Source organism: Ylistrum balloti, unplaced genomic scaffold (assembly GCF_031769215.1).
Source record: "Ylistrum balloti isolate Yb309-2 unplaced genomic scaffold, AGI_CSIRO_Ybal_v1 Utg370086, whole genome shotgun sequence".
NCBI lineage: Eukaryota > Metazoa > Mollusca > Bivalvia > Pectinida > Pectinidae > Ylistrum > Ylistrum balloti.
The window spans coordinates 366,047-380,190 of record NW_026782120.1 but is presented as its reverse complement, the minus strand read 5'-3'; the positions used below and the strand labels follow the sequence as shown (position 1 = coordinate 380,190).

Sequence of the window (14,144 nt, the reverse complement as noted above, 5' to 3'; positions counted from 1 at the left end):
GATGTCAATAGACAATAATATTCATTCTTACATAAATTCGAGGTACATGAGGTATCTTAGGTTTGAGAAACAAACAATAAAATATTACTACAACAGAGAATGCCTTCACATTCTATGAATATTGAACACACAGTCAGGTGAGGTAATTATGTTATCAGTTAGTTGTATGTGATCAGTCCAATTTCATCAGACCATTAATTATGGATTTTAACTGGTTTTACATTACTACCAAATATATACTAGTAGTTGACATATCCTTACCCCAAAATCAAATGCTTCCCCCTTTCCGATCTTCCTTTGAAGTTGCCCCATCCTCCAATCTCCAAATGGTTCCCCCCTCCTTAAAAATTCTCCATCATCCCTCACCTAACCAAGATGTCCCCTCCATCTAATCCCTCCCTTTCCTCCAACCTCCAATGCCCTCTCCCCTCCACCTCCACATAACACATGTATGGGTTAACATATCACCTGTACCTTCGACAATGTCCACAGTTACACATTCCTGGACATCAGGTGTTGTTGACAGGGCGTCCATGGGGTGTGCCTTACTGACAGGTGTCATCTGTTTGGAGGAAGATGACACATCCGAGTCTGTAGAACCTAAAGGAAGAACACGTCCAAACATTAGACGACATCTGAACAAATGACTGATTAAAGTTTGCACATTAATTACTTTATCTCTATTGCTTTATTTGAAATTCTGCTATTTTACAAACATTAGACGACATCTGAACAAATGACTGATTAAAGTTTGCACATTAATTACTTTATCTCTATTGATTTATTTGAAATTCTGCTATTTTACAAACATTAGACGACATCTGAACAAATGACTGATTAAAGTTTGCACATTAATTACTTTATCTCTATTGATTTATTTGAAATTCTGCTATTTTACAAACAATTAAAGCAATTTCCAAATATAAAGGCCAATAACTGCTGAAAATTGTGAAATCATTGAGGAGTACAACTAGTAGTCCGAGACTTCATGGTTATAATTATATGATCTCTCACAATGGCATCCACCATCCTAGGCCAAGACATAAATCAAAATAGCTACAATTTTATATTCTAACCTCCTACTTTCAGATTGTACATACATTTCTTGTCAACGTTTTCCACAACAGACCATCAAAATCTAACTTCATAAAAGTTAATGGACAACTGTTTGTTTGGATCAAAATAAAGTTTAAATTGGTAGAAATTGTACTGAATAAATAAGTGGACTGGACAACAAAATCAACAACTCAATCACAGGGAGCACACAAGTGGCAGATTCTTTCATTTTCAAACAAAAGGACACAGAATACAGATATGAGGAACATTACACCTTGAATCTTAAAACAAGTGGAATGTTTCACTTGTAATTCACTTGTTCACCAAACAAATCTTTCCTGTCATACACATTTTGAACTGGTAAGGAAAGGCTGTTAAGTCAAAACCGAGTGTCCTACTTACAAACACTGGTAGTCTTACGACGTTTACGAGTGGGTTGTGGCAGGGTTGGTTTCTTGGTGTCATCACAATGGTAGTATTTGATGTGACTGCCTAAAAGATTTTCCTTACGAAACGCCTTGTTACAGCCTTCAAATACACACTTAAAATGGTTGTGGTCCTGCTCTATGATAAAGGCTTTCTTGGGTATGCCAGTAACTACTGGAACAGTGCCTTGGGTCTGGAGTGGTGGAGCTGGTGACATACTAGGGGACAATTGACTCACAGGCACAGATGCTGAAGAATGACAAACACAAGTTATCAAAATTCTGATTTCCAAGATAAATTTTCTGCAATTGTTTTTACATTACAACAAATGAATCAGATTTGAAGAATTCATTATTATTATTATTATGATATTCTTAACGGCCCGTCAACACATAAAAGGTCATTAGGGCCATCAACACATAAAAGGTCATTAGGGCCATCAACACATAAAAGGTCATTAGGGCCATCAACACATAAAAGGTCATTAGGGCCATCAACCGGTAAAACACACACTGATCCACAAAGGGAAATATCATCAAACTGAAAAGTAAAAGACAAACACTAAAAATATTAAATAGGTTTATTATCACAAAAGGTTAAAATGGTAAGTCAAATTAGAAGAAGACAAAGGAAAGTTGAGAATCGGAACAATTGTAGTGATTGTCCTGTTGAACGTAGACAGTGAAAAACAGGTGGTAATATCTACATTGTATTTACTTATGAATCAGATTTTCACTAATAATTAATGTTAAGGTGATATTAGCTGGACCAAATATTTTTCTCCACAAAGTATTTAATTTCTGCTACCGACAAATCACTTCTTTCCCAATAATTAATGTTAAGGTGATATTAGCTGGACCAAATATTTTTCTCCACAAAGTATTTAATTTCTGCTACCAACAAATCACTTCTTTATTTTATGTCGTTATTGTATTCAGTACCTTTTTCCTTTTCCTTGGAGCGACTTCGTTTTCTGACAGGTGTTCCCTCAGTAGCCTCAACCTGCGACTCACTAGTGCTGCTGGTCTCAGACATGGACGGGGATGCTGTGCGTTTCTTGGCTTTTTTCTCACCTGTTAGAATTATAACACATCTCACCTGTTAGTATCATAACACATCTCACCTGTTAGTATTATAACACATCTCACCTGTTAGTATTATAACACATCTCACCTGTCAGAATTATAACACATCTCACCTGTTAGTATTATAACACATCTCACCTGTTAGTATTATAACACATCTCACCTGTCAGTATTATAACACATCTCACCTGTTAGTATTATAACACATCTCACCTGTTAGTATTATAACACATCTCACCTGTCAGAATTATAACACATCTCACCTGTTAGTATTATAACACATCTCACCTGTTAGTATTATAACACATCTCACCTGTCAGTATTATAACACATCTCACCTGTTAGTATTATAACACATCTCAACTGTCAGTATTATAACACATCTCACCTGTTAGTATTATAACAGTTCTCACCTGTTAGTATTATAACACATCTCACCTGTTAGTATTATAACAGCTCTCACCTGTTAGTATTATAACAGATCTCACTTGTTAGTATTATAACAGCTCTCAACTGTCAGTATTATAACACATCTCACCTGTTAGTATTATAACAGTTCTCAACTGTCAGTATCATAACACATCTCACCTGTTAGTATTATAACACATCTCACCTGTCAGTATTATAACAATTCTCAACTGTCAGTATCATAACACATCTCATCTGTTAGTATTATAACACATCTCACCTGACATTCCTGTCAGATGGATGAAACATGATAGCTAGAGGTCATCCTGACATTCCCGTCAGAGGGATAAAACATGATGGCTAGAGGACATCCTGACATTCCTGTCAGATGGATAAAACATGATGGCTAGAGGACATCCTGACCTTTCCTGTCAGATGGATAAAACATGATGGCTAGAGGACATCCTGACATTCCTGTCAGATGGATAAAACATGATGGCTAGAGGACATCCTGACATTCCTGTCAGATGGATAAAACATGATGGCTAGAGGTCACATGATGGCTGACATTCCTGTCAGATGGATAAAACATGTCAGATGGATAAAACATGATGGCTAGTCCTGACATTCCTGTCAGATGGATCATCCTGACATTCCTGTCAGATGGATAAAACATGATGGCTAGAGGACATCCTGACATTCCTGTCAGATGGATAAAACATGATGGCTAGAGGACATCCTGACATTCCTGTCAGATGGATAAAACATGATGGCTAGAGGACATCCTGACATTCCTGTCAGATGGATTCCCGTCAAAAAACATGATGGCTAGAGGACATCCTGACATTCCTGTCAGATGGATAAAACATGATGGCTAGAGGACATCCTGACATTCCTGTCAGATGTCAGACATTCCTGGATAAAACATGATGGCTAGAGGACATCCTGACATTCCTGTCAGATGGATAAAACATGACATTCCTGTCAGATGGATAAAACATGATGCCTGACATTCCCGTCAGAGATGGATAAAACATGATGGCTAGAGGACATCCTGACATTCCCGTCAGAGGGATAAAACATGATGGCTAGAGGACATCCTGACATTCCCGTCAGATGGATAAAACATGATGGCTAGAGGACATCCTGACATTCCTGTCAGATGGATAAAACATGATGGCTAGAGGTCATCCTGACATTCCCGTCAGATGGATAAAACATGATGGCTAGAGGACATCCTGACATTCCTGTCAGATGGATAAAACATGATGGCTAGAGGTCATCCTGACATTCCTGTCAGATGGATAAAACATGATGGCTAGAGGACATCCTGACCTTTCCTGTCAGATGGATAAAACATGATGGCTAGGTTAGAGGACATCCTGACATGATGGTTAGAGGTCATCCTGACATTCCTGTCAGATGGATAGAGGACATCCTGACATTCCTGTCAGATGGATAAAACATGATGGCTAGAGGACATCCTGACATTCCTGTCAGATGGATAAAACATGATGGTTAGAGGACATCCTGACATTCCTGTCAGATGGATAAAACATGATGGTTAGAGGTCATCCTGACATTCCTGTCAGATGGATAGAGGACATCCTGACATTCCTGTCAGATGGATAGAGGACATCCTGACATTCCTGTCAGATGGATAAAACATGATGGCTAGAGGACATCCTGACATTCCTGTCAGATGGATAAAACATGATGGCTAGAGGACATCCTGACATTCCTGTCAGATGGATAGAGGACATCCTGACATTCCTGTCAGATGGATAAAACATGATGGCTAGAGGACATCCTGACCTTTCCTGTCAGATGACCTAATAAATGCTTTCTCTATAACAAAACTAAACCAAACTTACGTTTGATAGTCACTGGAAGAACAGAATCACCACTAACTCCATGCGTCACATCCGCTTTCTGGGGGAGGGGCTGTTTTTGGGAGGCGGACACAGAGGAATTTGCTACAGAAAAGAAATTATTTATTATTCTAAATGAGAGAGATCCACAAAAACATCAATTTCACTGAAAATTGTGTAAAAAACACCTTGTTTTTCTAGCCCAATAATTTCATTATAGATAAATATGTTATCATCAATGAGCAGTCAACATGTAGGTAATATCTGAATGATGTGTACAGTGCAATCCCACATATTAACATTTCCTTCATTAGCTTAGAAACTTAATGTTCCTAACATTTTGTCTCATTACTTCTCATAATGAAATGGTTATGACTGTGTAATGGATGTTACTAACTGGATGTGGTGTTGGCTGGACAGGACGGTGCAGGTGCAGGTACAGGTTCAGGACTTGAAACTACGGCACTGGTGGTGGCTGGCCTGGCCACAGGTGGCATCAGAGGCTTAACATCTACCTGTCAACAACAGAACACAAACCTCACAACATCTACCTGTCAACAACAGAACACAAACCTCACAACATCTACCTGTCAACAACAGAACACAAACCTCACAACATCTACCTGTCAACAACAGAACACAAACCTCACAACATCTACCTGTCAACAACAGAACACAAACCTCACAACATCTACCTGTCAACAACAGAACACAAACCTCACAAACACAAACCTCACAACATCTACCTGTCAACAACAGAACACAAACCTCACAACATCTACCTGTCAACAACAGAACACAAACCTCACAACATCTACCTGTCAACAACAGAACACAAACAACATCACAACATCTCTACCTGTCAACAATAAAACACAAACTTCACAACATCTACCTGTCAACAACAGAACACAAACCTCACAACATCTACCTGTCAACAACAGAACACAAACCTCACAACATCTACCTGTCAACAACAGAACACAAACCTCACAACATCTACCTGTCAACAACAGAACACAAACCTCACAACATCTACCTGTCAACAACAGAACACAAACCTCACAACATCTACCTGTCAACAACAGAACACAAACCTCACAACACCTACCTGTCAACAATAAAACAAGACATCCCAGAGAGATCTTTTTGTCCCCATGGTTTGATCTTTATACACTCTATGAAAGTTGGATCTTTTCCCTTCTTTCTCTTCTCTGTTTTTGCTCTTAATGATAAGACATTTGAACATTTCTTTGCAAAAATAAATGATAATCTTTACCTGCCAAATCCAAAATTGCTGTCTGGAAGTAATTTTGTTTCTTCTGATCAGTCTCAAAAGCAAATGACCACAAGGAGAGACCAAAGGGAACATACTAGGAAATTTGAGAGATATCCATTCAGTACTTCTAAAGAAATAGCATGTTAGAGGCTATAAAGGTATGTTTCCCTTTATTATTACCTATAATTGAAATTTGAATTGATTATCAGTTTCCAAGACAACCTAATACACTTATCATTTAGTGGATTTTTTTTAATACTATTTAGTGGTTTAATAAAAACAATTAAATTATGATTTGATCACTTTTCTATTTTCATTCTTTAATTTGTAGAGTAAATCCAAGAGGTAGATGTTTATATAGATAATGTGTATGTAACAGTAATGTCACTTGTAGCTTCCAGCTGTATGTAGTTAAGACCAGGACTTATCGACCCAAGATATGTCTACCAACCCTGCCTCTGGTCTGGTCAAGTTAAGACTGTAATTTCTTACTAAAGATGGTCTTCACAACAGTTTAACACCAGTAAAGAGGAAAAGAAGAGGAATGGTACAAAACCAAAGTGTAATTTACAATTTTGGTTTAAAAAAAACCAGGAGAATCTCCAAAATCTTCGCACTGTTGACAGGTAGACATGCTGTGAACGAAAAACTGGGGGGATCACGTCACTCTTCTAATGTTGTTTACTCTAAGTATCAAGTCTTCCTATAAATACTGGCCATAGAACATAGTCAAGTCATAATTCGGTGAAGAGAGTACACTTTTGATTACTTACAATGAACTTACAATGTGATAATTTTTTACAGCAGAAAAAAGTCTCCCAAAGTGAATAACAATCTTATTTCTCAAAATCTGACTAAAAGCAGGTATACTGAGCTCATTATCAAAAAATTATTTCCCAGAATTATCTATAAATCTTTGTTACCAATATATAAAAACACAGGCAGCTACAATATTCATGTAGAAAAGTTGACTTTTAAGTTCCATATGGAGTGCAATTAATTTTTCAGCTTAAATTTGGTTTTATTAATGCTGAAATTTGTCAACAGGAACAGTGATCCTAGGATAATTTAAGACATTTTAATCTATATATCACTAGACCAACATAATCTTCTTGATAAAATTTTCATGCAATATAAGAATGTACTTCACAACACCAAAGATACGACCATTATCTTCATCCCTCTGTCATCAGACACATAACTTGTATCACTCTGACATTTTATCGGGTATAAAATCCTTTTACACTAACAAAACAGATAAGCCATGACAATATATTTACACAATTTTTTTTTACTTCTTTAGTTTCTGTCATGGAGAGATAGATAACTTGATCTAAGTGGAGGTTGTGTTTTAAACAGAACGATGAACAGGTCGCATTTAAGATAACCTCTGACCTTGAATTGTATCCTATTAGCAGACTCCCCTGTGTGAGGTAAGCCTGCTCCACCAGTACTTGACGAAGACTTCACACTTACAGAGTCGCCATCAGTACGTTCACGTCGAGCGAAAAATGACCCTGCCACAATCAGCTTCTTCTTAGATAGCGTAGCACTTGAACTGCGTTTTCGTACCACACTTGTGTCTTTGTTTCGTTTTCCAGGTTGACCGTCTGTTGTCTCGCGTCGCCTCTTTTTACCACTGTCTGATGAAGGTCGTTTTCTTTGTTTTATAGTTGGATCATGTTTCTGGTGAGACTTGTGTTCTTCAGATTCTGTAACAAGTGTAGTAAGACACATGATACACTGACCTTACCGCCATGTGAGGTTACACTGACATCAACAAATAAGACCATCTTATCAGAATAGATCATATTTCTATAGTGTAAATAGGAATGTACTTTGTTACAGGGTTTACATAAATATACAATGTCTACACATCTCATTTATAGCAATTATTACATAACACTTGTTGTAGACCCAGAAATGCTGATATTTTTCCTCAGTTGGCATAGACAGACAGAATAACATTTTGTGGCCAAATCCCCAACAAAAATATGATGTTAACCTTTCAAAATAAAAATGGTTGAATAATCTGCTAAGATTACTTATGTATTTAAAAAAAATCAATCAAAAGTATCAAAAAGTTTTGAAAATGTTATTTACTAAATGATGTATGTCATTTCCTCAAAAGAACTGTTTCAAAAAGTTGCCTCCCTTTAAAGAGTTACTTCCCTTTAAAGAGTAACCCTAATTCCCTCTAAGCTAATGACTACAATTAACAGCTCTGTGCTGATTTATAAGCAAAGCTTTTTACTTGAATTTGACTCTTGTCTTTTTTATCATAATCTTATCATTCCTCGTGAAAATTAATTGACAAGTGCTGCTAGTGACTAGGTTCACCAAACAATCGTTCACATACTTTAACTACAGCAACTATAAGCATGTTTTGTGAGCACTGTAGCTGCAGGTTGTTTCACAGAAAAATATTAAGTCTACTAGCAACATTGATTTGGGCAAACTTATTGGCAACTGAAAGGAAAAGTTATTCAACAGGGTATAGGATAGAAACATTTAAATAAGCAGAGTGTGTGAAGGTATCCAAAATGCTGTGCAGACCAATTTCTCCTACATATCATCATAATCTAAATTTCTATCTAGGAATTGTATTGACCTCTCCAGAAATCTGTCATTTTTTTAACTAAAATTGGTTAAAATTCACTGCTGTATATATTGAATGCATGCTTTTTGTTATTATATTTGTGGAAACTCTTGTAAGACACCCTTTCCTGACTGTAATGTGAGCACAGTATGTATGTGACACTCAAATAAGGAGATGTTTGATATTATGTGGAACACTGAATTCATTATGTTTTATCAATTAAATGGTTTTAAAACTTTCTGCTACATGTGAGATAGACTATATGTTGTATTAACACTAGATATATTGTTCTGAATGTTTTCATAAAGCTATGTTCTATTACTACTTCCTTCTCATTACTCCAGGGTTCACTTTTCCTCTCTGCTCTCCTGAAACATTTCATGGCACAAGCAAATTTCATTGGTCTAGAGTGGGTTTCAGGAAAAAATAAACTGACCAATCAGAGACTGATACGCTTGTTTGAAAACCCCAAAAGAGCTACAACCAACTTTAACACCAACACATTATACCATCAACACATTATACCATCAACACATTATACCATCAACACATTCAACACATTATACCACCAACACATTATACCATCAACACATTATACCATCAACACATTATACCATCAACACATTCAACACATTATACCACCAACACATTATACCATCAACACATTATACCACCAACACATTATACAACCAACACATTATACCATCAACACATTATACCATCAACACATTATAACACCAACACATTATACCACCATACCATCAACACATTATACCACCAACACATTATACAACCAACACATTATACCATCAACACATTATACCATCAACACATTATACCATCAACACATTATAACACCAACACATTATACCACCAACACATTATACCATCAACACATGATACCATCAACACATGATACCATCAACACATTATACCATCAACACATTATACCACCAACACATTATACCACCATACCATCAACACATTATACCATCAACACATTATACATTCAACACATTATACCACCAACACATTATACCATCAACACATTATACCACCAACACATTATACCACCAACACATTATACAACCAACACATTATACCATCAACACATTATACCATCAACACATTATAACACCAACACATTATACCACCAACACATTATACAATCAACACATGATACCATCAACACATGATACCATCAACACATTATACCATCAACACATTATACCATCAACACATTATACCACCATACCATCAACACATTATACCATCAACACATTATACCACCATACCATCAACACATTATACCATCAACACATTATACCACCAACACATTATACCACCAACACATTATACCACCATACCATCAACACATTATACCATCAACACATAATACCACCATACCATCAACACATTATACCATCAACACATTATACCACCATACCATCAACACATTATACCATCAACACATTATACCACCAACACATTATACCACCAACACATTATACCACCATACCATCAACACATGATACCATCAACACATGATACCATCAACACATTATACCACCATACCACCAACACATTATACCACCAACACATTATACCACCATACCATCAACACATTATACCACCAACACATTATACCATCAACACATTATACTACCAACACATTATACCATCAACACATTATACCACCAACACATTATACCATCAACGCATTATACCACCACCACATTATACCATCAACACATTATACCATCATGTGACCTTGAGATTAATTTGATAGCCATGAAATGTTCAAACTCGCCTTTTCGTCTTGTCCACAACGTGTTGCACATATAATCTTCAATTTTGCCATGAAATGTTCCATGGGTGAGGAGAGTGATAGTGTAACTCCTTGAATATTGAGGATGCAAATCATTCTGCACACCATTCACAAAGCAATGAAGACAAGTTCTTTTGAAATTTCAGAAATGGAAGGCATTAAGAAGAAGTGAGAAAGTCCATGTGATAAGGTCAGTCAGACATGGACAGTGAGAGTGCTTAATGTGTTAACCTAAAATCAGCAAAGGAAATGTCTGTGTGAAAGCATAAGAAGCATGAAAAAGTCTTTGGGAAAGTTTAAAAGGTGGTCAGTCAGACCTGGAAAGGAAAGTACATGTGAGGTTACCAAAAGGTAATTAGCAGAACTGGGAAGTCTTGATGGGAGATTAAAAGATCAGCCAGATTCGCAAACCTGTGCAAATATTCATGCTTTATGCAACTTTAAATACACAGGTGTTGAAGTCATGCTATTTATCATTTCAATTTTCAAAGTTGATGTCTGTTTAAATTCAATGAAAGCAATTCCCTAACAATCAAAAGGAAGATATTTTTCCAGTTAACTCAAAATGGAAATTTCAAATAATACATCTTTTTTTTCACTTCAACTGTTACCACAAGTTTAGCTGACTTTTACCTGGAGTAACCTTTGACCTGAGGTGGCATGACCTCCGCCGTCCAACATTGCCCTCTAAAGATAAAGGATTAGTATAAGAGGACCAATCAGCAAGTTAGTAGAAGGAATAATATCATTTTCCTGTTAAAGTAAAACCTGCTTAATACTATGTTGTACTTGTTATCCAGTGAATTGGTCCATGTTTGTGTGGAGCATTATGGGCTGCACAAGTCAAAAATTCATCATGATGTCAGAAAAGGAACAACATTTTATCATTATGAATTGAAAAAGGCACAACAAAATGGCTGCCTCCATTTGATTTAATCCATATATCTGAATTCGAGAATCTGTTAAAATGTCATTTTTCTACGTTATGTGACAAAAATTATCTATTTGTTTTCATATTATAGAAGATTTTATGAACTCATCTCTAAGTTTAAACTTTTACATATCAAGACTGTGAAAAATAAAAACTTCCAAGACTTGTTTCATAAAACCTCATATGAAAGTAAAACATGTACAAGATCCTATGAATCCTTTCAGAGACATATGTCACGTTTTATTAGTATTAACATCTATTGAATTCCATATCCCAACTTTTCTCTTCCTGGTAAAACTATATCTTAGGTCGAAGAAAAGGACAGAATCCAAGTTTTGTCACTAATGCAAGCTGTGGATTGCAATACACACTTTGTGCACATAGAATATATATAATGTATGTGTTTGTCCTATTACCATAATATATATTTTTACTTCCATGCAGTTAAAACTCCTAACTGAATTGAGAAAATTGATTATTCATAAGAGGAAGATGTTAATTCAACACAATCCATGTCAGTATTACAATCCATGTCAGTATTACAGTCCATGTCAGTATTACAGTCCATGTCAGTATTACAGTCCATGTCAGTATTACAATCCATGTCAGTATTACAGTCCATGTCAGTATTACAGTCCATGTCAGTATTACAGTCCATGTCAGTATTACAGTCCATGTCAGTATTACAGTCCGTGTCAGTATTACAGTCCATGTCAGTATTACAGTCCATGTCAGTATTACAATCCATGTCAGTATTACAGTCCGTGTCAGTATTACAGTCCATGTCAGTATTACAGTACAATCTAAACTATTCAACACATATTCAGGCTTTATAGTTTAAAACCTGTCAACATGATATGAAAAGAATAAACATATATTATAGAGAAAATGAAACTGAATAAAAACAAAATAAGCCCGGGTTCACATAGACATATCCCCATCTCTCATCTTCTTGTCATCTAAACCTAGTTTGAGGTTCATTTATCAACAGGTTCATAAGATATCTGACCTTGACCTGTGACCATCAAAATGTTACCTGGTAAAGGACTATGAAATAAATCTGCCCATGGATACATCCGATCCTAGATATCTCAAACAAAAGGTTACCATGGATATAAAGATACACAAAGTGATTACTATATTTTTTCTTCCCTAACCCCACGTTTGTTTCATGCTTTCTGTGAAAAATCTTTATGTAATTAATGAAACTCATTATCTGTTTGGTGCTCTCTATTATACTTTTTACTTTAAACTTCTGTTAAAACAGTTGTGGAGTTTAGCTGAAGTGTAAGTACAGACAAGTCCAATTTTAAAGTTTTACAGAAAACAGCGGAGGAGTTTAGCTGAAGTGTAAGTACAGACAAGTCCAAGTTTACAGTTTTTTTTTACAGAAAACAGTGGAGGAGTTTAGCTGAAGTGTAAGTACAGACAAGTCCAATTTTACAGTTTTTTTTACAGAAAACAGTGGAGGAGTTTAGCTGAAGTGTAAGTACAGACAAGTCCAATTTTACTTATCTACACATGTAAATTGGTATAACATTGGCATTCTACACTAAAAGCATTACTAACCTGTTTCCATCTCTTCAGATATCATAGCAGAGCCAGCTGGGTTCTTCTGGGCTAATCGCAAACAATCAAATATTCAGTACAAAATGGAATCAAAAGTGTAAAATTTCACAGACAGAAATTCTTAATTTAAATCCTTGATTTTGACAATAAATGATATTAAGTTATGTTAAATGTATTGTTGTTTAACAAAATTAAAACAATCTATTTGACAATTATGAAAACATACTGTGAAATATTATTATAATGACATACTTTACAGCCCGTCAACACATCAAAGGTCATTAGGGTCATCAACCGCTTAATACAGAGCGATCAAAAAAAGGAAAAGGTAAAAGACAACAGTGTACTGGTGAAGACATCTTGTCTTTAAACAGAGATTTATTGATAATTTCCATTGTATATATCCACCAGAAAATCAAGGACACACTATACTCTCCCACATCAGCCCCTTATCTTGATAATTTCCAACAGCGAAACCAACATGGACAGCTGTCAACCAAGCTGTATTATGTGAAGTGATTTCAATTTCTCTATTATAAATTTTCCATTTCTGGATAGCCACATCCCTTCATTCCCCAACCTATGGTGCTTACATTTTGCAGCTGATCCAATATTCAAGGGCCTCTTCTGAGTATCAGATAAACTCATAACAAAGGATTTCAAAAGATAAATGTTGAAGAAAAATATGGGAAAGTGTTTGATGCATGTTAGTTTGACTGTTGGTTTTGTTGTTGTGTACCTTGTTCTCATTTTCATTTGAGAACGTGACACTATTTACTTGGATTGACTGAGATTTACATGGCAGGTGTAATCGATGAAGCAAAATACGCTAACCCTTGTGGAACACCTGGTCTTATTCCCTTGTATATTTTCTTCAGGAATCTCCATTTACATCTTTCTTTTGTTCATATTTTGCCCTAGTTTTACTGAATTTGGTTATGATTATGTTCACATGTTGGTATTATCCTGTTATTTCACCATTCTGTACCACCACAGTGTATCTACCTTCTTCCCTGTATAGAACCCTCACACCATTCTGTACCACCAGTGTATCTACCTTCTTCCCTGTATAGAATCCCCACACCCAGTCTG

At 36.0% G+C, this 14,144-nt stretch overlaps 1 protein-coding gene across 4 annotated transcripts in view; it reads right to left on the bottom strand.

Annotated features, from left to right (window-relative positions):
* The window catches only part of LOC132549889 (PHD finger protein 20-like protein 1), a 34,203-nt gene that overhangs the window by 6,546 nt on the left and 13,513 nt on the right, over nt 1-14,144 (bottom strand). For 2 of the 4 annotated variants that reach the window (XM_060213859.1, XM_060213860.1), the window contains exons 7-14: nt 13,053-13,103; nt 11,186-11,239; nt 7,521-7,837; nt 5,244-5,361; nt 4,850-4,951; nt 2,424-2,555; nt 1,459-1,731; nt 475-600 (exon numbers count right to left, since the gene is read on the bottom strand). In XM_060213859.1, the coding sequence (XP_060069842.1) occupies nt 475-600; nt 1,459-1,731; nt 2,424-2,555; nt 4,850-4,951; nt 5,244-5,361; nt 7,521-7,837; nt 11,186-11,239; nt 13,053-13,103 (1,173 nt within the window). The remainder of the gene's footprint in view (nt 1-474; nt 601-1,458; nt 1,732-2,423; nt 2,556-4,849; nt 4,952-5,243; nt 5,362-7,520; nt 7,838-11,185; nt 11,240-13,052; nt 13,104-14,144) is intronic. The other 2 variants (XM_060213862.1, XM_060213861.1) reach the window with 2 other exon arrangements.